This window comes from Protomyctophum bolini (assembly GCF_963924005.1).
Source record: "Protomyctophum bolini genome assembly, chromosome: 7".
Lineage (NCBI taxonomy): Eukaryota > Metazoa > Chordata > Actinopteri > Myctophiformes > Myctophidae > Protomyctophum > Protomyctophum bolini.
The window spans coordinates 8,297,639-8,325,012 of record NC_137868.1 but is presented as its reverse complement, the minus strand read 5'-3'; the positions used below and the strand labels follow the sequence as shown (position 1 = coordinate 8,325,012).

The following is a 27,374-nucleotide window of genomic DNA, read 5'->3' as shown; positions in this document are numbered from 1 at the left end:
CATTTAGCGCCCACTCGTGCTGTCTGTAAAATTAAATCCTGAATTTATAGGCCTAATTTATAGGCCTACAGAGATGCAATTGCAGTTGACAGAATTGGGGCAAGCGTGGTGCTATTAATTATCAAATAATTATTATGTATGTACACAGTACACGTGTACAGTTTTCAGATTTTCTCTTCTTTTCGTCACAATATTTTGGTTCAGAATGCCAGGGCAAACATGCCTCAGAATCGTCCAGTTTTTTTTTTTTTTATACAGTATAGATAATATTGTTGGTCTTGTGAGTTGTGAGTGCACTTTTCATGAGTGAGCAGTTCCCTATTACTAGATTAATACTGTATACTTTACATGTGTTTTTCTCTATTTTCTCCTAACTCAGAGAGGACAAGTAAGTATGCTATTCTGTCAGTATAGTGAAGGGACTGGTTTTGTTTTGTGCACAATAATATTTCTTCAGCTTTTGCCCATTCATATTGTAGTTGTCATATTACAATTCAATAGAACTAATGAGCAATGAGTTTTGTACATACAGTCGTACACATATATATTTCTCAGTAATCTGTCACATCTTTATGTTTTCTTGTACTGTTGCTCAAGATGGAGTTCTATTGAAGCATTCATGTTGTGGCTGTGCTAGTTTTGTTAATCCTTAATGTATCACCTTATTATGACAAAATGAGGATCATTCTTGTCATGGGTATACAGATACACAGTAACATGGATTGTCCCATTACTGACGCCCTTTATCATGTTTTGTTATACTTTGTAATGAGCCCAAGCTTTCACAAGGCCAGAGGAACAATTCATTTCAACTCACCACCGTGTGGCTCTGAAAAGACAGGCCTTGTTGAAAGAGACTAGAGATGGGCCACTCTTGTTTTATTCAGTGATGAAGTAGTGTGAAAAAAACATTTTAGTGTGGGTGTTTTCTAAATGGAATCGCCTCTCTAAATGCTTGCCTGCCTGCAACTACAAACCGATATTTAAACTGTCACTTTGCCCCCTGTTTCAGTAACATCTCAGTCATTATGCCTCATCATGCAAATGACAACAAAAAATAACCTTTAACCTGTGTGTTGTCCTTGTTTTTGCAGGTCGCCCACCAAGGTAAGCACTGTTTAACGTCAACCATTTCACAGATTACAGATTGCAGTAGCGGTTTGTTGTGATTCATTGTGAATACGCATTAATATTGCCTCTGAATCACATAAGCTAATGTGACTGGCTTGGTCACCATACTAACGGGATGGGGCGTGTGTATGTACACTCTTCTCAGAAGGAGTCGACAGCCAACGGCTCGCCGGCTACCGCTGCCCCGGCTGCCGCTGCCCCGGCCGCCGCTGCCCCGGCCGCCGCTGCCCCTGCTAGGCCTGCGCCTCAAGCCCCTGCCCCCGCTAAGCCTGCGCCTCATGCTCCTGCCCCACAACGTCCCCCAGCGCGTCCCTCCAAGCCCCCAGTGACGCCCACCACCAACACCACTAAAACCATCAATAAGTGAGAACCACTCATCATTAGTACAAAGGGTTTCTGACTTACCCATAGATATTACATTAGAAATTACAGTAGGCTACGCAACACTTTGCACATCACATATAACACTGCATTCAACTATAGGCTCGTTCCCAGCATTTACTCCTGGTCACGGGTCACAACCTAATGCAGATTGGTAACAGATTGGTAACAGATTGGTAAAGCGTCAATGTAATTTCCTTGGACGGTACTTCCGCCTAATTCTGGTACTTCCTTTTAGACGTTCAACCGGCTAGGTCTTAATTGCCATGGCATTCTTCTTTGGTCTTTAATTCTTCGGTCTTCAACACACTGCATACAACACTGCATATGAATTATGAAACTCAACACATAATCCTGTTTCCTGACAGTCTCTCTCCGTTGCATGTGTGTCATCCCTCTGTCTCTCGGCAGTGCACTCCTTGACGATGGCTTCCTGTTGGATCTGGACCCCATGTCCTCCTCGCGAGGAGGAGGTGCTGCAGCAGCTTCATCCACCAGCGCATGGGGAGGTGAGACTAAATGGAACAACTCTCAATTAGCTGTTAGAATAGTCTAGAATAGTCTATGGGCCACATTGAATATTCATTCTATTCTATGGGCTACATGGCTCAAAAACCCAAGGCTACTTACTTAAACAACTTGAAGCTACTTTTTTTGCACTTTCTTTTTCTCTCATGTACGTTTTTTCTTTTTTGAGTGGTGCAACCTCTCCTACAACCAGCAATGTCCATGTACCTGTGTGTAGTGCAATGTCCGTGTACCTGTGTGTAGTCATGAGCACGAGTGAGCACGAGTATGTAACTTATTAATACCAGTAGTGGGCGCCAGAAACAGAGAGAGGGGTATTAAATTCTCTCTCTCTCTCTCTCTCTCTCTCTCTCTCTCGCACAGATCTTCTGGCTGAAGGTGAGTGTTACAGCTCATGTTATTGTGTGACAGACAGCTGCGTTCCTCTGGGAAAATAAGACCAATGCCTTATAGCGTGAACAAGTTGCAATGTACCTGGAAAATGCCCTTATATGGTCTTTGTGACGAGATCCTGGCCATCCTTATGAAGGGAACCCCCCCCCCCTTTTTGTTTGTTTTTCATCTTCCTCTCTCTCAATCTCTCTCTCTCTGTCTCTCTCCCTGTCTCTCTCCCTCTCTCTCTCTCTTCGTGGTTTTTGTGACTGGGGATATGTGGGGTTTGGGTGTACGTTGCGTCTGCGTCTGCTTCTGCAGCGCCCCCAGCAGCAGCAGCAGCCGCCGTTGACAATGGCACTGAAGCTCTCCTGGCGGAGGGTGACTCCCCCGCCCATGCTGACCATGCTGCGCCCGCAGCAGCCGCAGCCAGCGTGGCCGCAGCCAGCGCGGCTGCACCTGCGCCAGCTGCTTTGCTGCCCGCGCCCTCCACCGCAGCCAGCGCGGCCGCACCTGCGCCAGCTGCTTTGCTGCCCGCGCCCTCCACCACCTCCAGAGCCAGACCACCAGACATGGATCTGTTCGGAGGTCAGTGGAGGGGGGAGGGTGGACACTGGACAGGAACCCCCCCACTGCACACAGTGGTCTGTCGTGTCTGTCTGTCTGCAAGGAGCCCACTCCTTCTCTTAGCAAGCTCTTGTTAGACTTTCCGTCCGCCTCATACTACGCTGGACGCTAAGTAAAAAGCGGGAAAAAATAGTGGGTTCAAATGCTGTATCGGGATGTCAACAGCATCAAAATCTTAGCGAGATTATGTAAATGCTAAATGGCTGTCAAAGAGAGACGTTGCTTTTCCCATTGCTAAGCTTGACATTTCCTTCCTTGTCACAAAGAGTACAAGCTTGTGACAACGTCCATGGTAACCCCTCATTAACCCAAGCCTGCACCAGCAGCGTGCTCACTGAATGCAGCATTATGCAGCCTTCAAAACATACCATTTCAGCGATGGTATCAGTCACACCAAATGAGTTTGGGCTGCATATTTCTTGTATTCTCTGACTTTTTGTCCTCCCCCTAATGCTGATCTCTAATTCTTGTTTCATCCCCATGCCCATGTGTTTTACTCACCCCTCCTTTTCGTTTCGTTTGGTCCATCATTCCTCCATCCGTTCGTCCGGTCTGTGTTATGTTTTGCGTTCCTTGTCGTCCGTCTGCGTTGCCCTAGATGCGTTTGCGCCCTCCCCTGGAGACGGTCCTGTTGCTGTGGCTGCGGGCCCTGCCACTGATGCGTTTGGTGGATCTGGTGGGTGATAAAACAGCTTTGTATGCATGTGCGAATACATGCGTTTGTGCGTGCGTGCGTGCGTGCGTGCGTGCGTGCGTGCGTGCGTGCGTGCGTGCTTGCATGCGTGCGTGTGCGAGTGTATGTGTGTGTTGGACAAGATGACAGTACAACCATTGGCCATGTGGTGGAAGTTGAGGCCTGCTGTCTCGTCACAAACCCTGGTTACAAGGAGCCCCAGACATGGACCCTCTCCGCCTCCTCTCTACTAAAACTTTTCCTCGCAATATTCACCTGGTGAATACTCGAGGAAAAAGCACAGCACAGCTATTAACTCGGGTTTCTCCCAAATTAATATTGAAATGCCACTAACCTACCACTAATCCTACTACTAGATGACAATGCTGGTCATCGTTGAGACCTTGGTTTATTTATCCCATAATTAACTACGTTAATTCTCTCTTTGGCTTGATTGTGTAAGTAGACAAGAGTAAGGAAAGGATGAAGAGGCCGTAGTAAGTAAGAAACCAGAGGACAAGAGCAGTCAGCACTATATATATATATATGATCATATATATATAATATACAGTATATATATATTCCTTTACTTTTTTTGAACCTCTATGTTTAATAGCATACTGTGGAAGCCATGACATTAATGAAATGACGTTTTACTTTGTGACATGCTTCTTCGTTAACTTTCTACTGCACCCACGCAAAGCCTGCCGTTGTCTACATTCCCCATCCACGATGTACGTGAATTGAGTCCATACATACTACACTGTAGTGTGTATTATGTGTAGACTCAATTAGAATGTATGAAACACAGCTTATTGTTCACTGTGGTCTGTCTATGTAAGTCCTTTTACTATAGACAGGGCCTATTGTACACTGAGCTGATTCTTAATAAAAAGAGCCTGTGGATGCAGTACGAAGGTTAATGGGTAACGTTTGCATTTTAATTGATTCAATTACATTCCTTTGACCTTACCCTCATTTGAAACTAAGCTCGTAAGGCTTTTTTTGCAGTGTTTGTTATTTAACAAACCCCCCACCCCCACCTCTACCCCCCCCCCCCCCCCCCCCCCATTCCTTCTCTGATCATAACCCCCAAACCCCTTCCGGCTGCTTTCCTGAAGACCCCTTTGCTACGACAGAAGGGAGTGCAGACATTGCCGCTGCAGGGCTGGACCTGTTCGCTATGATGCCTACCGACGCGGGGGCCTCCGCCCCCACCCTCACCCTCACCTCTAGTGAGGCGGGGGCCATCGCTGCCCCCATCGCTGCCCCTGCCGCTGCCCCCACCCCTTCCTCCTCCACCACCACCTCCACCACTACTACTGCTGCTGCCACCACAGACTCTGCAGCTGCCCCGGCTCTAGATCTCTTTGGTGGTAAAGTCCTCTCGCTCTCATTCTGCCTCTCACTGCATTGCCCTGCATTATGCATTATGCATTATGGATGATGATATGATAATGATTGATGGTGATGATGGTTATGATTAATGTGTTTGCTCTTGTTAAGGATGATACTGAAGATGATGATAACTTTAGCCACTTCCCTACATTTTCCGATTTCTTTCTCCATGACACCTTTATTCCCCCGTTATATGGTTTATTTAATTTGATACACAAACCCAGTGGGTCGATCGAGCATTTGGACCACCTCTGCCAAAATGACCATCAAAAGTGAAATCTTGCTAAATAGTTTCAGTAGTTCCACTTAATTACCACTTTCATTGATTCATTGATAATCCAATTTTTTTCTAAGGTGATGATATTGAAAAAAGTCTCTATCAAATGCATATACTTTTATTCTGTCTATGCATACTTAGCTAGACATTTATTTATCCCCCCCCCCCCCACTGCTTTCATTGAGACATTGACAGATGTGGCTCAACTTGTCTTGACTGCTAACCTGCTAATAGCACTAACAAACAGGCTATACGAAGGAAGAAAGCAACACCAGTTTTGTCTGGCTAACTTGGCTTTCTTCTCTTCCTGCTTCATGTCTACGCTGTAGATATCGGCGGAACGCAAAAGCACATTGTTTTCGTGACAGTGGAATACCACTTATTCTGGGGATGTAGTTGCGCATTCAGCGAACATTCAGCAAAAATAACATGACTACAATCTCACAATGTGTCACAACACAATGCATTGTGAGCTTGTAGATTGCCTATTTTTGGTGAAGACTTTTGGTGTAGAGTGAAAAAAGGAGGAAGCTAATTATACAGACCCATGGGGGACACCTACAGTATACCGTATTGAAGATGGAGTGCCATGATTTTTTTGTTAGGGGAGGAGCTGATAATGTGATGTCACTATATTTGTGTTTTTTTCATTGGCACGTTTGACTGTCAAGGGTTCAGCCGCCAGGAAGAAACCCTAAATACAAAGGGAATACATCATTGTACATAAAAACCTCATAAATACAAAAATTGTGGCACTCCATCTTTAAGTATTTACATAATGCTGCTCCTTTCGTCTACACTAGCACAATTCCATATTATTTACACTACTTATGAGCATGTAAGAAAATAATTTATATGCTCAGCTAATATGTAATGTCATTGCCGTACAACTGTACATACGGTATTGACATATTTGACATATTATTCTACATGGAACAGTACAGTAGTGTGACATTACAGACTGCCCTCGCTTGTATTGACGGTAGTGAATGTTTGCTAGTGCAAAGTCAACTGTCTTGGGGTCTCTGGGGAATCATGTTTAGATGCTGAAATTGTCTGGAATTCCACTGATTTTTTTCTTCCATTTTTGTAACAAAAGTGGAAAAATAAAAAATAAAACCCAATGTATCGTTTTGTAATGCAACACAAATTGTTGTATTACCAAATCATGCATCTGTAGATTATGATCCCTTATTCTTTCTTTTTTTCTAACTCTCTTTTTCTTCATCATTCTGTTATGTTTGCACTGGACTTGAAAGCTGGAATGTCCATTATTATAACTGTGTGTCCTTGTTCGTAGATATGTTTGAGTCTATGCCTGAGCAAAGCCCTACCACAGAAACCAAAGCCGCTACCACTCCTAGCGTAGACCTTTTCGGTTCAGGTACAGGAGGTTCATCTCCCCTTTCTATCTGTGTGGAACCTCTTCTTCATCTTCCTTGTGATGTTTTTTTGCTCACACGTAATTGGTTTGTCCCCATAGTGGTATGACAAAATGTGCATGCTAAACCACCCGTCGACTATGACTTATTTGTTTCCTTTCGGCTGCTTTTATGTCAATGCTACACAGTCAAATCCACATAGTGTTCGTTTAAAGGAACATTCAGTGATTTGGAAAACCCCACGGTCTGCCCCGGTAACAAGATGTGCACATGCACGCACGCACTACAGTGGGGGGGACACGCGACAGGCCCGCCCCCACTCGATCATGATTGGCGGAAGGCCCCTCTCTATCCTGATTGGATGAAGGCTGGGCCACCTAGCCAAAAATTAAACCTACGTTTTTTTTTTACCCCAAGGGTTAACTGGGGACAGGGAGAGGGAAAAAAAGTGATATTTGAATTAAGTGAAATCACTGAATATACCTTTAATTCAGAAAGTGTGACAAGTAGTTAACCTAATAAGAGTTACCATGTATGTACACACGGTTACATTTGCACACTTTCTGAGTCACAAATGTAGAAAAAGGAACACTGAGGATTTCACTGCGTGCCGTATGTCAGCTACGCTAACGCTTTACTCTGCTCCCCCCGCCCTGCCCCCGACCTCTCTTCCTCTCTCTCCTCCTGCTCCTCTCGCCGCCGCTGCCGCTCTGCCTTATCGCTGCCGCTGTAGACCTCCCCGCCGTGTCTCGCGGGCCCTCTCCTTTGCCCGGACCCGCTCCGGCTGGAGACATTGTGACCGGTGAGTTTCGCTGCCTGACAGCTCAGCTCGTCATCTCATCTCATTCATAATAAAGTATAGGGACTATGGCGAGTCCACAAAGTGGTGCTGTCGGCCGTAACATGGACACCGAATTGAGATGATGGAACCCTCAACACATGTGACCTCATTTTCTGATCCGTTCCACCACGATCCTGGCCCTCTCTCACTGTAACAAAGCATGTCATGGAGCTGGGCTCACATTAATGTTCTTCCATGTCTCTCTCTCTCTCTCTCTCCACGTAGATTGTTTCTCCTCCCCTGCAGAGAGCCCAGCTCTAGCTGTGGCCCCTGCTCCAGCTCTGGCCCCAGAGGCAACCTCTCCACCCAAAGCAGAGCCTGCACCTGTTATGGATCTGCTGGGTACTGGACCTCAAAGCACACATACTAACTATGTCCCCATAGTCGTATGAGAAAATGTGCATGCTAAACAGGACAATTTGTACGTTTCGGCTGCTTATACATCTGTGCTACACAGTATAATTAAATCCTCCGTGTTGCTTTAGCGGCAGCCCATTACAACCGGGAAAGCATCTCTGTAACCACTAACCATATTTTATGCATTGGCTATTAAAACATAGCAGATATACAAATTACAAGCCCATAGCACGTCACTTTGTGCCTTGTTATGAGCTTGTAGATCTGCTATTTTTAACTGAAATCTTTGCTTCTGGGGGTCCCTGGAACAAAGTATTTTGAGATGGGGGGACGGCGGCCCAATTCATATAATTTTGGGAGATCTTTGACATGAAAAGGTTTGAGAACAACCACTGATATAGCAACATACGTTTTTCAGAAAACTGTCCTAGAAGACATTTTTAGAACCGGCCTGACGTCTTAATGGGTTAACTTTGAGAGTGTACAAATTGAACCAAATGGACCATAAAGCTGAACCTTTGACTGTGTGGTGAGTTGTGTCTCTCATGGTCGCGACTCCTCTGCCCCTGTCCGTGTCTCAGTGAGCTGCCCATGCCATGGCTGACCTCTAACCCCTTTGTACCCTTCATGCTGCCTTCTGGATTCACTGGACTGACCATAATGCAGACGGCTTCGGTGGTCCTGAGGAGCAGAGCCCGGGTTCTGTCCCTGCAGCAGTTGAAGATGACTTGCTGGGAGGTATGTGGGCTGGTTCATTTAGTCTGTTTTGAACATATACACAGCTCTAGCCTGGCCCCAGCCCTGAATCGCTAGCCAGGCTGTCAGGCTATAGCAGCTCACAATTCAAGCTCATAATGAGGTGGGAGATCAGCTATTTTCAAATTGCAGAAATGTATACGGATGAAGTGGTTTGGGTGGGAGTAAAAGTACAATGTTTGCCTCTGAGATGTAGTGGAGGAGTAGATGTAAAAGTATTTAAAAAATTGAAATACTCCACCAGTATATTAAAAGAACCTCAAAATTGTGCTTAAGTACATTACTTGAGTAAATGTACTTTTTTTATCTCCATCACATTATGGAAATGCTATTGTGTTTTGAAAAATGGCTCTCCGGCGAGGCTACAATTGAACGTGGCATCGCAATTGTTCATGCTTTCTGTTGCTGCTCCAATTGTATATCCAGGTTTGATATCTCCTAGCCTGCCAGCTACAGCAGCCCCAGCTCTCGCTCCGGCCCCAGCTCTCGCTCCCACGCTGGCCCCCGCTGCGGCCCCAGCTCTCGCTCCGGCCCTGGCACCTGCTGCTGCTCCAGCTCTCGCTCCGGCCATGGCTCCCGCTGCGGCTGTAGTCCCGGTTCAGAATGACCTCCTGGAGTCTGGCTTCGATGCCTTGGGTTCGCTGCCTTCTCCCACACTACCCGCTGTACCCGCTGTGCCACTAGTACCCGCTGCAGTGCCAGCTGTGCCACTAGTACCAGCAGCAGCAGACATGGCAGCACCACTGGCGCCCTCTGGTGGTTTTGATGCTGCAAGTAGTAAGTAGTAGTAGTAACATTTTATCCACAGTTTCCTCCCTACTGAAAAGGATTATTTTCAGGCCAGACTAAATTATTTCTCTGATCTGATTAATGGCCGATGGACCAGGGCAGTTATAGATCAAAACATTTCAAATACGGTATACTAAACTAAAGCATGGTAAAAGCATGGCTTTAGCAAGGTGCGCGTTTGTATCAGTCCTCACCATGTAGTTCAGAATGTATTTCTGTTTATAGTTGACAGTGAGTGATGGTAGGTCTTAGCCTAAACTAGCAGACATGGTCAGAAGGGAGCTAGCCCAGTGTGATCCTTGTTGCAGGGTTAATTCGACTAAAACTATGACAAAAAATGTTGGTCGACTACCTTTTTTCACTGACGAAAACTAAATAAAAACTAAGACTAATATTGGCAATTTTGTCAACAATTAGAAAATAGACTAAAATGTTAGGGAGGGACTAGTGGAGAAAGAGATCCAGAAGAACTAAAATACAAGTCATTTTTGTTTGGACAAGTGTTGCGCTTGGAAAATAGAGCTACGACACGCTGTGAGCTTGTAGATCTGCTATTTTCAGCATGCGACCACGTGTAAAATCAGCCATTACGAAGCCATCAAGACAAGCCAAAACACAAAAGGCTAAAAACTAAATGAAATGTAAAGACTATGACTGAGCTAAATAAACAAATTGGCTGTCAAAATGGACACTGCTGCTTTGTGTTGATCTGCTGCATGAGTGACGCTGACACGCAGTACTGCCCACGCACCGCTGCCACTGGCCTCCTTGCATAACACACAGGCCTTTACGCTCCCATAACACACAGGCCTTTACACTCCCATAACACACAGGCCTTTACACTCCCATAACACAGGCCTTTACGCTACCCGCCGCTGACGGCTCAACTCCTCCTCACTGCTTTGTCTTTGCTCTCAATTTCTCGCTCAATCTGTCTCTTTTTCTCCCCCTCCCCCTCCCCCTGTTGTTTCTCACATGCACACACTGATGCTTTCTCTGCTCCCCCACACTCACCTCTTTCGCTCCTTGTCATGGAACCCCCCCCCCTCCCCATTGCCATTTTCTCTGCTACCACCTGTCCCGTCCGCACAACTTTGTCCAAATCAATCTTCCACATCTGTTCCTTGCCCTCCTTTCCTTCCTCCCCCTCTCTCTAACCCCCCCGCCCTGTCCTTTCATCTCTATCTGCTGGGTCATTGCTTGCTGCTACTATATATAATTGGTGAGTTCAACCCCCCACGGTGCATCGCAGCATGAGCAGTCCTCACCTCCCCCTTTAAAAAACAATCAAATAAATACATACTGTACATATATACGTCCCAGTTTTGCATGTTGCAACTATTTAAACCCTTTTTTGAGCTTTATATGTATTCCTATAATGCATCCTCACCTCAGTATAATGTCAAAATAGGTCAGTGTGTGTGAGTTCATGAAGTATGGACGCATAAACTGGGTGACTAAAACTCAATTGGGCACCACCGCAACGTCCGTTCCAATGTTGATTCCGTTGTTGCTCCCGAGTGGTGCATGCAATGCTGTGACGACAACAAGGCTAGATGGGGCCCTGTTGTCGTACGGTCTGGTTATACACGTCTGCCCCCTTTGTGTCGGTGTACAGTAGATTATGGTATTATGGGTAGTACTGTAGTAATCCGCTGTTTCTCTCCCCTAAAGTGTTCGACGGATTAGGTGACTTGATGATACCGGCATTAACGCCCCAGAGCACCGGGGGCAGCTCTGCAGGCAGCACGGCTGGAAGCGCAGCGGTAGGCGGAGGAGGAGGAGGAGGAGGAGGAGGCATGTCAGCCGCTCCACCCGCCACCCCGCCTCCTACCAAAACCATCGGAGGAGATCTGGACTCGTCACTGGCAAACCTGATTGGAGGTAAATTGGGGAGATATTGTGAGTTGGAGGGGAAGCATAATGGTTTGATCAAAATAGTTACACAGGTTGACGTTTATATATATATATTTTTTTGTGTTCTTCTTTTTCAGATCTTGGAGTGAAACAAAAGTAAGTGTGTGTGTTGAGTGTATGTGTCTAATGTGGGTAGAATATATGGACGTGTGTGTCCCTTGTGTCCACTGTCCATCCTACAGTTCGTGACAACACAATTTGTTGTCACGAACTGTAGGATGGACAGTGGACAGCTGTTAGTACAGTATGAATAATACAATAAATATTATCCATGTTAATTGTAACATGGTTACATCTATTTATTTATTTTTGAAACTTTGTTTTTATTTTTATTTTTCTGTGCACGGTGGGTCATGTTGAGCATCACAGTACATTTCGTAATTGTCATTTGTTACAGGTCATTTGTTACATTTCTATCATTAACTTTCATGGTGTAACGGGTCTTACAGTTCCAGGAGAGTAAGGGAAAACACGGTTACATCTATGTTCGCTTCTAGGGACCCACAGAGTGAGAAGAAGCTAACAGGAGGTTCTAACTGGACGCCCCATGTCGCCACCTCAAGCTGGGGTACACCTGGTGCCCCCATGGTAAGACAATGAATTAACCCCCCCTCTTAAGTAATTAAGGCTTCCATTTGGCTTAAAAATGAACAAAACTCTTTAAATGCAAGTAATTCATAATTAAATAAAACGTGTTGCACACCATTACATTTATATTGGATTGAGCCTGTTTGCTGAGTGAATATCCTGAAGTTACTTCCTCTGTCCAGGGTGGAGCCATGCTGCCACCAATGGGAGCCCAGTCTGGCTTTGGCATGGTAAGCATATTCAGCAGTAATTCCGTAGCATCTCTGGATTTGATCACAGAGATGCTACGCTTGCTCACACCAAAGGGAGACATAAACAGTATGACGTGAAAAAAATATCGTTTTTTATGATCATGTGATTTTGTGACAAAGAGCTTGCTTGGCTTCTTAGGAAGATATGTCTGCTATAACTATACGGCCACATCATCCCTTTCTTTCTACCCAGCCCCCCGCCACGGGCCCTGGAGCTCCCATGATGCCTACAGGCCCTGGAGCTCCCATGAGGCCTACTGGAGGCCACAGGCCCCCGCCACCTCTGATGGGCCAGCCGCTGATAGGGCAGCCTATGATTAGACCAACCTTCGCTGCGCCCGGGGCTGCTGCAACGGGAACACCGGTAATTCACTACAGATATTATTAATCCCACGCACAAGCACATAACACAGTGCATGCCTCTAAACACGTCTTCAGGGTGTTGTGAAAAGCTGTTACTTTTGCAAGCGTTCATGGACATTCATGAATACAATACAGTACAAGTGTTTCCTCTTGCAACATGCAACACACACATGCACCCACATATTGTTACCACTTACCAGTATTGTTACCCCTCTACTTGCTGTCAGGCTCCATTAGAGCCTACTGCGCTCTATGGGGGTACGCACCTTAACCACTCAGCCATCGGCGCCCCCACTGCATGGTGTATCTAAAGTGTTGTTCTCTTTCATTTCGCTTTTCCTATAGCTGACTCCAGCACCTGCCAGCCAGAGCCCCAAGAAGCCTAAAGATCCCCTGGCAGACTTCGACCTCAAGGATTTCTTATAATCCCACAGGTGGGTAATCAATCACAAATATTACCACTTAGAAAGAGTAGAAAGAGCTTAATTGTTCACACAACAGGGAAACAAAACACCTTGAATGCTTTCTGTCTTTCTGTCTGTCCTTACATACAGTCATACTTGTCTTTCTCTTCTCTTCTCTTCTCTTCTCTTCTCTTCTCTTCTCTTCTCTTCTCTTCTCTTCTCTTCTCTTCTCTTCTCTTCTCTTCTCTTCTCTTCTCTTCTCTTCTCTTCTCTTCTCTTCTCTTCTCTTCTCTTCAAATAGCTGCTTTCTTTTCTGGAGCAAGGCCCCCTCAGTGTTTGCCTGGTGGTTGTGAACAGCTCAGGATACCAGAGCGTCAGCAATTTCACCTTAAAAGCCTCCCTCTTCTCCACCCAATCCATCTCTACCACTCCCAGCCCTGCCCTTCTCCTGTGTGATGTGTGTAGCACAAACTGTGAAGTGAACCATAGCGGTATATATATATATACGGTACATATTTTAAAAAAGCGGAAAACAAGCGTGTGCTTAAATGTAGATGTGATAATTCTTTGTCTAAAGAAGACCACATAAAACCCTGAGGGAAAAGAGTCCACAAAAGTAAGTGAGAGAAAGGTGAAGGTGTATGTGTTTAGATTATTTATTTCCAGTGTTGGCGTTTGAGTTGAATGATGTGCGTGTATGTCCTAAACTCCACCCTCAACCCTGTATTTGACCTTGCCTCTATCTTAGAGCAGTGATTCCCAAACTTTTTATCTGGAGACCCAAAAGGGAGATTTTGTCTTTTTTGTGTCTCCCCTGGAACCAGAATACATTCTAATCACTTAAGCCCTATTTCAGAAATAGTGAAAATATACAATATTTATATTTTATTTTATTTATTGTTTATCGTTTGACATAACTAAGAGAAAATATATAGGAAACGTAAAAAGCAGGACACTTACATGCGACCCATACAAATTGTTGCGTGACCCAAAAGTGGGTTCCGACCCATTGTTTGGGAAACACTGTTCTGAAGGGGCGGGGGCTCTTCTCCTGCCCTACTCAGATTGAGAGTGGTAAGTGAAGTGGCTTCTGTTAATAATAACATGAAATGTGTCATTTACAGAAGGTCTTATCTTGATGTACATATTTCTCTGGCAAAAATCTGAAGATTATGTCTATTCTGTATGTCTGTTGAAGAGAAATATAAATGTGAATCCAATATGAAACTGTATAAGAAGTCATGTGAGCGTTATGTTAATTCCCATCATCATATGAAAGTGTTTGGAAACAAATGATTACTGCTATATGATTGATATACTGTATAAGAACATGTATGGGCCTCTGAATAATCGCAGACCATCAAGTGATCGATTTTTATTTATTTATTTATTTTAGTCGTGAGTAGTTTTTCTAAAAACAAAAGTTTATTTTTTATTGTTTTTATTTTGTTGGTGCATCTGGTCCAGCATTGTTCATAATGGTCGTTTTCCTTTAGAAAGTGGTGTTGATGATATTCACCGTCATATCTGATTATGATACTCACTGTCATATCTGATTACATATAATCATAATCATATCTGATTACATATATTTTCAGAGGAAACCTATTATTAGGTGAATCTATACTTTGTCACACGACCCTTTTGACAAGTGTCGCTTTGACAAAAATGACATATTTTCAACTGGAAAGTGTCACGTTTTCATTGAATAAGTGACACCCCTTACTGTATATAAGTTAGCCTTTATTCATTGCAGAGGTGAATTCAAACAGTCTTAGCATATTATGACAATTTAACATAAGTGGTACAGACGTCTACCTACTATTTTCCTTATGGATCTATCTCTGCCAGCTCTCCTTTGTTTGAATTTCATTGTTACGGGTGATTTCTTCATTACTGTCACCAGTTCAGTATCGATAGGGTATCAATAGGGTTATTTTTGTATTTAAAAGGAAATGCAATAGATTCCTTTACCATTCACATTTCTTTGTTCTTCATTTGATCATGTCGACCCCTCTTAATAGAACCATTGTTGGTGAAACAGTGATGTTGTACAGTATGCTGCCACACGAGAAAGCCTTGGAACTGAGGCTGTTTACCCAGAGAAGGTACACTGTTAAACAGTGTGCCTTCTTCCCAAGGGCAGCATCTTTGCATCAAGTTATTTAATAATAACTACATTATCTTGTTGTTAAGATGCTATTAGTAAACCTCACCCATGTCTCTGTAGGCAGCCTTGTAGAACCATTGACCCAGTCATGTGCTGTAAACCCCCAGTTACCATAAAGAATACTCGGTGTGCGTGTTGTTGTCATCTCAATAAAATGTTTTGGCAATCGTGAGGGGGAAAGAAATATGGTTGAAAGACAATGAAGGAAGTTTTTTTTTCATGGCTGAGTTAAAATTGTATTTTGATTAGTTTTTAATTATTTTTTATTTACAATGGCCCTTCCCAGTGCATGTCTGCCCTTTGAGATGCAATAAACTCAATGACGGAGTGAATCCTCTGTAAATGCCTCTCCTTTTTCTTGGCGATTCAAAAACAACCAGACACATCCTCACAATGTTCTCTTCTCATCCTCTCAATGATGGTCTGAATGCTGCTTTACGTATTTGTCACGTGTACACGTGACAAATACACACGTGATAATCCCATAAAATCACAAGGAGTACAATCATAAACAGGCACACACAGAAGTAGTAAATCTTGGTTTTAATGGTTGGTTGGTTTTCCATCCGCATTATTAATCTAATGAATTTCAATATGACGTTTGTCGTTTGAGATTTGAAATTGACATTACACAGTATTGTGGCTTCTTTTTTCTTTTGTCATCGCTATACTCCTAGAATTACAGGAATCTACGTATATTGCTCAAGTAAGTTTTTAAGTAAGTCAGTCAGTCCCATTATCAAACCCCAGTATGTAGCCACACATTAAATACATAGTTACAGTTATAGGCTATCAAAATATATTCTGAAAAGTCTCCCCCCCCCCCCCCCCCCAAAAAAAAAACAAAACAAAAACAAAAACAAACAAAAGTGTACAATTTATTAAATTAGCACCAAGTCTCTGGATAAGCACCAATATAATTATGTGCATAACAATGAAACCACATTTCACTGCATTGCGAGAATTGACAAAGGATGATGGTAGAACTCAAAAGAATCTGATATCCAGGATCGATCAGGACCCTTTCACTAGAGAGAGGATAAAGTTATAAAAGGGAGGGACAAATTATATGAAATTCAAAGATCTAGATATTATATACACAATGCAACACCAGCCATTTGATTTAGAAAATGTTCATAAAAACAGGCATCATTTCAATATTCCTAAATGGTTTAATCGTAAGAAAAATATATTTATTTTTCCCGGGTCTTTTGTCAAGGCCAATGCACAATTGTTTCCTTTTTACAGACACAGTGGAGAACACCTCAATGTGGCAATGTTTGTCCGTACAAAACCTGGCCAAAGTACAATATAACAAGCCTTCGCTCATATGAAACAGTGACACAATTGCATCTACACCTTTTCAAACAATGTATCCAAATTGGTCAAATCCAAAACAAATCTCTCTGTCTGTCTGAACAAAGCTACAGACCTGGACGATCTTTAAATACGTTATCATGATATTCGGTATTTCTGTATAGGAGTGTTTTTTTATTTTTTAGCAAATAAATTATAAGAGCTGAAAAGCCACAGTTCTCTTTTATCTGTTGACGAAATCCTGTTGGGTGTCAACATTGAGTCTGTATGGCTGTGTGTGTGTTAGTGTGTGAGGCCACTGGGAGGCAGGCAGAGAAGAGGCAGTCAGCGGGCCTCCTGGTTGGTCACGGGAGAGGGTTAGGGTATTAGGTTGGGGGAAGGTTTGGGAGATGAAGGAGTCTTTTGGTTTTAAGGGAAGTGGGTGTGGTGTTTTTTAGGCCACCCGGCACTCACTGGAGTCCCCGTGGACCCAATAGCAGATCTGGGCATACTTGAGCGGCGTTATTCTCACCGCCACGTTGTAATCCTGCTGCACGCCGTTCCCACTAACGTCCACCCACTGGTGGCCCGAGAAGATGCCGATGATCTTCCTCTTCCACTTCTTCTTGCCGGGCTCTTTGAGGCGGATGTAGACCCCGGAGCCGCTGGACCCGGGCTTGGCGTCGCAGTACTGGTAAAGGAGGTCGTTGGACTCCTCCGAGACGGAGCAGAAGCGGTACACTAAATTGCCGGGTCGGTCGTCGTCAAAGCCAGAGAAGTGGATCCTTCCGGCGGGCAGCTTCTTCACCGAGGGAATGACGCCCAGGTCCATGTGCTTGACCTTTTGCGCTTTCTTCAGCTCCAGGATGGCGTAGTCGTAATCCGCAGCCACGCCCTCGGTCACACCTTTGAACCAGCCCTTGGGAACTTGAGTCTGCTTGACCCTGGTCCACCTGAAGGAAGGCTTCTCCGATTCAACGCTGCGCCGACTGCGGCTCTTTCGGCCTTTCCCTTTCCCTTTGCGTTCTCCTTTCCCGTCTTTCTCTTCTTTTTCTTCCATCTCCACCTCCTCCTTATCTCGCTCTCCCTTTCTCCCTTTTTTGCCTTTCCCTCGCCCTCCCCTCCCTTTGCCTCCTTTACCTCGCCTGGACTTCTCCTTCAGGACACCGACGCGCAGCTTCTGTGCCCCGTGCAGATAATCCCGTCCATCGTGGATACAATGGGCGGCTGTCAGCACATGTTTGGGGGAAACCAGAACCCCAGAGCAGCCGGTGGAGATCTTGACAGACGTGGAGAAGGGGTACTTGGCGGAGAACTGCTTGTCAGAGATGGTGAAGCGCGTGTCAGTGCCGTACACCTCCCGTTTGCGGCGGCGGGAGCTGCTGGAGTTGAAGCTTGAGGACCAGTTGGTGACCTCATTCAGGCCCTGGACCGACACGGAGGTGAGCGTGCGCGATCCATTCTCGTACACCGTCTCATAGGACAGGAACTGCTCCAGGTCTTTCAGAGACGGCGCGGGGAGGTGGCGCTGGCACTCGATTCCACAAGTGCCACTCAGCTCTGCCTGAGGCTGCGCTGAGAAGCTGGGGACGCTCAGAGGCACGGTGCGCCTGTTCCTCACCAGAGGGACCTTCCACTGCGGCCAGGTGTACTCGTCATCGAACGAAGCCTCCTCTGCCGCCACGGCCACCACCATGGCCAGCACCGTCACTGGGAGCAGGACACACAGGGGTACAGGGCCCATTATTATGGTGGGCCTGGCTCTGAAACACAAGAGAGGGATACTGAGGGTCAGGGATGGTGCAATGTATACTGTAATGTAGATGCTTTCATTTAATTTGCTGCTGATGTGTAGCGTAAGGGCCAAACACAGCTCCAGTTAAGTCCACACGGGGGCAACATAGACCACAGAATTTCGAGACGGCTTTAGTGGGTTAACCCCAAAGATATGCAAAGCAGCGTGTTTCAACCACAAAACAAAATGCACAAGTCTGCAGAAATGATGGATAGCATATACAGCACCATTTTCATTAAGGCTTAACTTTGGACACTGCTGAGCGAGAAGGAAAAATAAAACTAAATCTTAAGGTATTTCTCCTGAGGTGATACAGTATAGGCCTACTAGCTCTGTGGTTGACAGTAGATTTACTGTCTGCGAGCGTGGCTGGAGGCTGTGGGCAGCGAGGAGGAGAGGGTGAACCTTGACGCTGTGACTGGGCTGAGACAGTGGCTTGGAGGTTTGCCACAATGGTTAACCTTCCCTCCCAGTAATGACCATATCTGGTTTCCCCAGCCCGGCTGTTCCTTCTCTGAGGGCACAAAATGACATCACACGTCGTCAATTTACTGTGCACTGCTGCACTGCCAGAATACGGTTGTGTTGCGTTGCTAATGATCCCTGATAGTCCTACACAGGAAATTTGGTATATATGCCTGCATTTTGATGTATTCAGCAGCAGACCATCACTTTGTATACCGCAGAGAAGATGATCATTATTTTGTCAGCACTGCAGTGCTCCCACACTGGCAGTCACACAGTCACATCCAAACGCAACCAGAGAAAGACATTTTAGACTCGGTTGGGAGCAAAGGCTGATTTCAAACAGAAGCATATTGAGTGAAAAAAAAAGCCACAGTAATTCCATTCATCCTGATTGTTGTTGGAGTTCAAATGAGCTGTGACAGGAGGCCCATGGCAATTGGGGCTTGAGAGGGACACTCCAGGTTAATAGTGCATTGCAGCATTCCCCAACAATTTGATGTTAGTGTAGCGTGAAAATGAGAGGATGTCAGCTCTGCAACAGGCACTTCCCATGAACACAGCTGAAGCAAAATTATTCCTGTGCTATATGAATAAAAGCACTGCACTGCATGACCCCCCCACGCTTCTCCAAGTCACTCACACACAGTGCTTGTTGTCACAGGAGGGTTTTGAAGGTCAGAGAGTCAGCACTAGGCTACAGCAGCCAACTGCCCTGGCCTCTGCCTAACCAATGTCTCCAAATAATAAAACATGAATAGTGGTCTTCATCAAACTAAACTATAGTCAGAACCAGACTACATTAAATAAATGCAGGCCCAGAGAAGCTATAAAACTGTCCCTATAAAACAAGAATACAAAAGTTTCAAACCCACGCTTCTGGCCCCAACTTTCATCAGCTTCCCCCTCCACACTGACGCATAGCGCGCATTCAGCAGAACTGTAATCATCCTGCCCATGCGGGGACAGAGTGGAAACTGATATGCTGCCATTAGAATCTTGGTTACAGACGCCTCTCGTTTCAACAAAATATATTTTCCATGACTTGTGGCCTCAGAGAAAACGCAGCGCGCATGCAGCCGCGCACGTCGACCGTGCGCCTTGCCTTCTCCATTCAGCATCCCAGCCAATCTATAGCAACTCCAGTCCAAAAGAAACTGTCGCGCAGGACCTGAAAGCCACCAAAAGATGGCGCTATATGACGCAGTTCTATATCCTCAACCATCACATAGCTTACTTGAGTTAGATCATAGCCAAATGTCTAATTGAACTTCACATTCATTGGAATAGATGATTTCATCCCATTTGACATTTTCTCTCCTACAAAGTGTCATCCTATCAAAACATTAGGCCAACACACAGTATGTACTGTAGCCTATTTGAGATAATACTAGCTTTGAGGTTTGGAGAATGTAAAAAGAAAAATAACATGATTCAGTTTGTTTCTTATTAATAATTGAATATAAGCACTAAAACCAATTATTCTTTCTTCCATTAAAAATACATAATAAAAAAAAGATGAATTACCGTTAGTATAGGCCTATATAGCTAGTAGCTACTACCAATTAAACAGCCATATAGCCTATACCAGTCGAAATACATCAATTGAAATAAACAAAAGTTAATTTTAACCTACATCTGGTAAATGAATAAATGTATTACACTATACCTCTAATTGCCTATAGGCTAGATTTAGTATACATCGATTAGGAAGAAACTCAGGACAAATAATTCAGTTAATAATTTAAACATTTTCATGGTCTATTATGATCTACCGTATACTGATCATAATTGAATTAATTCTTAGAAGGTAAAAAATAAATAAATACAAGTCGATCTTGATTGAGTCAAGGCTAATTGTTTCTTCTTTTTTCCACTTCAAGTGCACCAGAATTAATCAAAATACACAGGCCTAAAAGAGAATGAAAACATTCAAGTAAAAACTAAATTCCATTATGATTAAATCCTTTGGGGGGGAATCCGTGCATCCGAACAAAACAATTGAAGCCTCGTGAAAATCTCAGAAAGCTATACTATTTCTAAGTTTAAAAAATATATATGATAAATGAGTATAGGATTCATACCTGCTTGCATTCGATTGATGTGCTTGCCAAATCCGCAAGGTATTGTTTTCTTCTTTAAATATATAAATATGATCCCTCTTTTCCAAAAAAACAAACTGTTATTGCATCTCAGTCGTCCTGTTATCAGTCGGTGATACTTTCCCTCTCCTCATTGCATTTGCAAGAGGCTGCGCGCAGTCTCCGACCGCTCCGCGCGGGCTGCACTTGATGCAAGGGAAGGGAGGGGGAAAAGAAAAAGTCTGAAAAGGCTTTTTCCCAGTTTTAGTTTCCCCCCCTTCACTCGCGACAAAAGCACATTATGGGTGGGACCAAACGATTTAACCAAACGCTGAATTGAAGTGAAGTCAGTCGCCTATTCAGCAGAGCAGCCGCCCGCAGGTCCGTGCAGTCCAGTAGGGGAGGTGAGATGATGCATGCCACAGGCAGCGCCCATGAGAAAAATACCAATGTAAAGTTTCGTTTGTGCTCGTCCAGAGACCAGCAATTAGAATCAATGGCACTTTCAGTGGACTGTGAACGAATTAGTTCCACGGGCTCCACAATAGCCCCTGCATTGTCTCAACATCTGCAGTAGGCCTACTTTTATTTTAAGTGCTCAATGAAGTGCATGGTAAACATTTTAGCAGGGGGGTATTGGTGGTGCAGTGGGAGCCCTGGTTTGGCAGCACACGGGAAAGAAAAACAATGAGTCATGCAGTGAGTAATTTTGATTGTAGAAGGAGTCAAGGACACAATCCGTCATTAGAAGATTCCGCAAGAATTGTTAAAAGCATATAGCCTATGATTAAGAGTCCAAAAGCCATGCTATAGCACCCCTAAAGGCTGCTATTACACCCAACTGGATACTTGAGTCAAAGTGTGGCACTAGAGGAAAGGCCATGGGGTCGCCAGCTTTATTAGATTATGAGATATCTTGTGTGAAAAGTAGTGGGTAGCATATGGGTCCCAAAAATTGGAGGATATTGAATTTATCCGACTGGGACTCTGGTCCCATACTGGACCCGATTCAGTGGTGTGCACAGACATTTTGAGGGCCAGGGGCTCAAGTGAAAAAGGGCACCTTGTGCGGCATGTGGAACCACCAGCGGCATAGTGTGTGACATTTATAGATTTTGGGGGCATAAATAATATATTAGACACTTTTAATCCAGAATTGATCAATGTCACCATGGGCCACATACTGTACACTGTACAAAGCACTGTACAACAAACAAAACAAAAAAACGAACTTTCAAAAGAGCACATTGCTTCCCAGAGGGCAAAAGGGCAGGTGCTTGAGCACCACTTGGTGTCTATCTGTGCATGCCCCTGTGCGCATTGAAACTAGCCGTCTGCGTGAGTCACCTCCACCGAGCCTCAGGAGGAGAGGTCTCAGTCACAGACAGAGTAGGCCTATATAGAGTATATTCAGTGCCGAGTATATTTTCAATGACTTTCTAAACATACTCAACACCACCACACCATATGATGTTCCAGGTGGTTTCACTCCACTAAAGAAAACCTCAATGCTGTTCAGTAGGCAGTGTACACATACTGCATTGAACTTGAGATTGGCTGCATTTGAATTGGCTGTAAACATAACATCGGGTCTTCGGTTTTTGCTACCCTCGAGTCTAGTGTAAAGTTGGCATTTTGGAATGAGGGTGAAAAGGTCACACTCAAATTTCATGATCTCTTTTAGATGTTCTGATAATTATGTGCACATTGTGTTGCACACATAGGCCTGCCCTACATGTACAGGTGCGCCAGTGTGCATGCGTCGTCAAATGCATTCTGCGCGGCAGATCAAAGGCATGGAGGCGCTTTTGCATAGAAAGATCTTGGGCCGCTGGGACAGGAATTTACTTCCTGAGAATCCTGACACAACATATTCCGCTGCATTACAGCAAGGTACTCATTAAAATGTCGAAGAATCAAGCCCCATTACGAGCTCTGGTGTCACGTACTGTACTACAAATGTCTATCCATGTCCAATTGTCCATGTCTTGTACTTTATATAACTAAATAAAACTATTGTTGACTAATCACAACAAGTCGCTCTTGTTTTGAAGAGTTTCAGTTGTAACCAAGCTGCCATGACAAGCCGTTTAAACGCTAGTATAACCAAGTAAACAAGAGCCCACGTGGATTAAACAAGCTTTTAGACAAAATGTATATATTTCAATCCATCCAGCTCCGGGTCGCGGGGGCAACGGCTCCACCAGAGAGCTCCAGACATTCCTCTCCAGAGCAACATTTGTAACTTCCTCCTGGGGGATCCCGAGGCATTCCAAGGCCAGTGAGTTGATGTCATCCCTCCATCTGCGCCTTGGTCTGCCCCGGGTCCCTAGGGAGACGCTCGAGATGCATCCTAACCAGATGCCCGAACCACCTATGCTGGCTCACCTTAGATGAACCTACGCCTAAACTGGAGAATTCATATATTTACAATATGAAAACCATGCATCTGTCACTTGTACAATGTACACACTTTTACAGTACATTAGGTGAGTAATTCTGGCTGCAGAGATCATGTGCACTATCTCATGCTGGCTAAAGTAACGCTGAGGTAGAGTAGAGACCCCCCCCACCGTGCACACCAAGCAACATCTTCAGCCGGTGCTCTGAGAACTAGCCCCAAAAAAGTGATGTGCACCCCTGGTTATGTGCCATTTGAAAAGTAGGCCATAAGGAAAGTCATCAGGGTCATCAAAATCAGTACGATTCATCTTCTAGGGAGCATGGAGGGAGACGCACAGCTAATTCCATTGCAATCCATGTTTTAAAAATCCTTCTAAATGAAGTGGTGCCTTTGATGAAGTGGTGACTCTGTGTGACTGAAAAGTGCTTTGGATAAAGATGCTACACAAATGTACTGTAGATAACTTATAGAAATGCAGACCATTCCATTTTGATGTTTCTTGTGTGCAAGCGGAATGTTTGGCCTATATAGTGTTCATGATATGTTGTTTAGGATCATAGTGGTGGATGGACAGATATGGATTGAGGGACAGATAGATGGAGACAGATGGATTAATGGATGGAAGGTTGGACACGTCCTCACAGGCACATTACCTGTCCTACACTATATGAAATAGGTAGGCCTAGGCCTAGCGTGTTTTTTAATAAATACATTTTGACTCCTGTTTTCTGTAGTCATTGACAATGTGATGTATAGGGCGGAAAGCCACTGAGAAAGACTGAAGTCTACATTATTGTGCTTTGCCTGCACATTATGCAAGGTCAGGAAGGCAAAACAAGGGCCACTGGCAGACAGAGCTGGATGGATCCATGGAAAGTATGTGTGAAATCCGGGCGAGGAAAAGTGAGGGTTATGGTTCAGAAGTGTCATAATACACCAGGATTCCAGGATAATGGGATGGATTAGACTCTGTCATTTTGATTTCAAACTGATGCGTATGCAATCGACTCTGTCACTCACCTTGAGCCACAGCCGGCTCCAACACACCCACTGTACTGATTTCAACACAGCTGCTGGCCTGATTCAACTCTGTGCGCGCGCGCGTGCGTGCGTGCGTGCGTGCGTGCGTGCGTGCGTGCGTGCGTGTGTGTGCGCACGCGCGCGTGCGTGTGCGTGTGCCTGTGCAATATGCACATTTTCATATTGAAGGGGTAGGGACTCGGGAGGTGCTGATAAACAATGTGGCATGACCAACACTCAGCTGTCAGTAACCATGCAGGTCAGGTAAAGGACTCCGTATTGATCACAGTTGTGGTCTCCCGTGCTCCCCTCTGAGGCTGGCCCCATCCCAACACAATAACAACCTGTGACCGTTGGCATGGCAACCCTGACACCGCCAGACAAAGGAACACAGTAGCCATTCCTGTTTTCAGTTAAGTTCAAGGTCAAAGGTTGCCAATGTGGTGTGAGAAATGCAACGGGGAGAGAGAGAGAGAGAGAGAGGGAGACCTATACATTTCCAACGCTGCAGCATCCAAATAGAAAAGCTCTGAGTGACATTTCTGGTTATGGTTGTATGCAGGGCGGATAGAGGGGCTTTTGTGCCAGGCGTTAACACCCTCACAGGAAGTGCTCCCTTTTGAGAGCTATGTGAGCTGAGGGCAGATAGGTGCAGGGGAATGTCAGCTTTAAGGATTTTTTGTTGTTGTGGCGTTTGAATGTGTTGGATGACACCTCTCCCAGTAAATCAAGATGATGATGCTCATTTAAGGGCCAAGTTCTACTATTAATCCCTGAACAACCAGCTGCACTTTGTGACCCGCACTCCGTAGATCAAGGGGACACATTCAGATCTTTATTTTGGATGCTCCCAGTGATTTAGATCCTTTACTTAATGTGAGAAAGGTGCAGTGGTGGAATGAACCATGGCAGTGCTAAGGTTACCTGATTTGTGTAGTCACAAATTTCACAGACTACAAAGCTTATTTCTAATAACAGAGCAGTGAAACTCTATCTGTGTCAGCTAAGGTCGGAGAGCGCCTCCAAACACTTTTTGCCATACATATAGCAGTACACATTAAAGGAAGCCTACTGTTTTTGGCATGCTGGACTAATAAACCAACTCAGAGCTGGTCTAATGACCCAGAGCTCACTTCCACACACTTTATTTTGACAACCGAATGGTCTTTTTAGCTAGGCTCCACACTAAACAGACCACCATTGATAAGATACGACTCTCTATACCACTCTCTCTAACACACACACACACACACACACACACACACACACACACACACACACACACACACACACACATGAACTGTTTTGGGACCACTTCACCACTTTTCAACCTATCTTGAATCCCTTGACTCCTTCAAAACCGCTCTCAAAGGGCACCTACGGACGGCTGCAATTCGAAACTGGCCCCCGTAAAATCTGAATCCCCCACCCACCCCTTTTCCCCCTCACTGTATATGTTTTTTCCCCCTTTTTACCTTCTTTATGATGATTTCCTGGTTTTTGGCTATATAGAAGTGTATAGTCTACGTCTCTAAATGTACTGTAATTCTACAAACTGTTAATAAATACTTAAATCAATCAATCAATCAATCAATCTTAATATAATTGGTCCTCATTAACGTTCATGATAAAATACCCCAATTATTTTATACTTTTCTCATAGGAGGGCAGTTCAGTCGTAATATTGATGAAAGGCTGACTACAGTCTACACACATTAATTTATGCTATTCATCCTGCACATGTAAGCTCAAACAAACATAAACCTCCTCGAAGGGGCTTGTGTGAAAAAGGTTTGTCGTGCTGTCCGGCAAACTTTCCAGGAATTAAAAAACGGTAGCGGATAAAAATTCTGCTATCCTACTTTGAGGGTCTGTGTGGCCTCACGTTTACTCTGACCACACAGTCCACATCACAGGCCTGTACGCACCTGAAACATCCCCCAAGTATGGCCCTAATTCCTATGAATATCTCCATTGAAAAAAAAAAAACCTACTCCACGCCACGTGTAGGAAACAGAGTGGCCTATATTAGCATACTGTTTGGACACCTGAGAATCTCTAACCACTGTGATTGATGAGCTCGTATACTTTCAGTAATCAGAACTTCAGAAGGCCTGGCTACAGCCCCTTTCAGGAAGACGGTATTGAGCAGACCGGCCACAAAAATGCGTGACTAAAAATAGGATGCCCTTGGTCCTCACTTCTATGAGGGTCTCACAGGGTTGTTTCACCGACCTCTCTCGCTCTCACAAATACACTGATTTCATTGTACCACTCCTTTACAGAAACATGCATTGCCATTGCCTGGATGTTCATCTGAGCATGGCACTGAAAACATGCAATCAAAGTGTTTCAGACAGAGCCGTCTGCCCCCATTCACACTCGGGAATGTTTCAAGAAACGTCCTCCCTCCACATCTGACCAGTGTCAAAACATCCAGCGCGGTTGAGAAGTTGGGGCTTGAAAACAGGATGCAAAACAAACATGATCTCAGTTCTGCACACAAAGCCCGGCCCTAGCATACACAATCCTTTATCTGCTATCATGGTAATAATGTGTACACTACACACACCAGACAGGCCAATGTTTGGGGCAAAAGTTTGCACAAGCAGGCGGAGACTGACATGAAATCAGTTCCTCCACTTGACAGTACACAAAACTTACCCAGCATATCTCTCAGAAAGTACACAGTATACATACAGTGACCATACCAGCGAGGCTTGGTTGACTATACCATGTAAGTGAAACCAACAATTCATGTCGATTCTTGAGCTGAGGGTATGAGAGATCTGGCTGGTGATGTGTCCTTGCTGGAATTAAATTGTTTATACAAGCTGAGAGTGAGACAAACAAAGTGAAACGTGACAGTTACTCCTGACAAGGCTCTTGTTTATAGAGAGGATTTGGACAGGGGTGGTGTTTTCATTGAGCAGTGTGCCGCCAGGATTCAGGACATGCGAGTGCATGTCGATGATTCATTTAAATTCACGTCAGGCTTTTCAGTTTTCATTATAGGCTAAAATCTTAAACAACTTTCAAACATTTTCACACATTTAAAAAAAAATGTCAAAAGTGCCCAATCTTCAATCTATAACACTAACACTACAC

General features: G+C 44.6%; 2 protein-coding genes across 2 annotated transcripts; one reads left to right on the top strand and one right to left on the bottom strand.

Annotated features, from left to right (window-relative positions):
* Positions 1–1,246: 1,246 nt before the first annotated feature.
* Positions 1,247–16,028, top strand: LOC308317993 (uncharacterized protein; the record flags this gene model as incomplete). The annotated part of the gene is made up of 15 exons (XM_080767341.1): positions 1,247–1,494; positions 1,924–2,021; positions 2,734–3,000; positions 3,638–3,715; positions 4,834–5,088; positions 7,836–7,952; positions 8,634–8,705; positions 9,150–9,500; positions 11,187–11,396; positions 11,507–11,525; positions 11,927–12,017; positions 12,200–12,247; positions 12,462–12,632; positions 12,977–13,065; positions 13,337–16,028. The coding sequence occupies 14 exons, from the start codon at positions 1,247–1,249 to the stop codon at positions 13,055–13,057; spliced, it is 2,106 nt and encodes a 701-aa protein (XP_080623467.1). The 3' UTR covers positions 13,058–13,065; positions 13,337–16,028.
* Positions 15,734–21,144, bottom strand: prss35 (serine protease 35). The gene is made up of 2 exons (XM_080768543.1): positions 20,846–21,144; positions 15,734–18,264 (listed from the first exon to the last, which is right to left on the bottom strand). Exon 2 carries the CDS (start codon positions 18,243–18,245, stop codon positions 16,956–16,958), a length of 1,290 nt encoding a protein of 429 aa, XP_080624669.1. The 5' UTR covers positions 18,246–18,264; positions 20,846–21,144; the 3' UTR covers positions 15,734–16,955.
* Positions 21,145–27,374: the final 6,230 nt, after the last annotated feature.

Coding starts and splice junctions, on each gene's coding strand:
- prss35 (XM_080768543.1), bottom strand. CDS start 18,245: ATGGGCCCTGTACCCCTGTGTGTCCTGCTCCCAGTGACGGTGCTGGCC.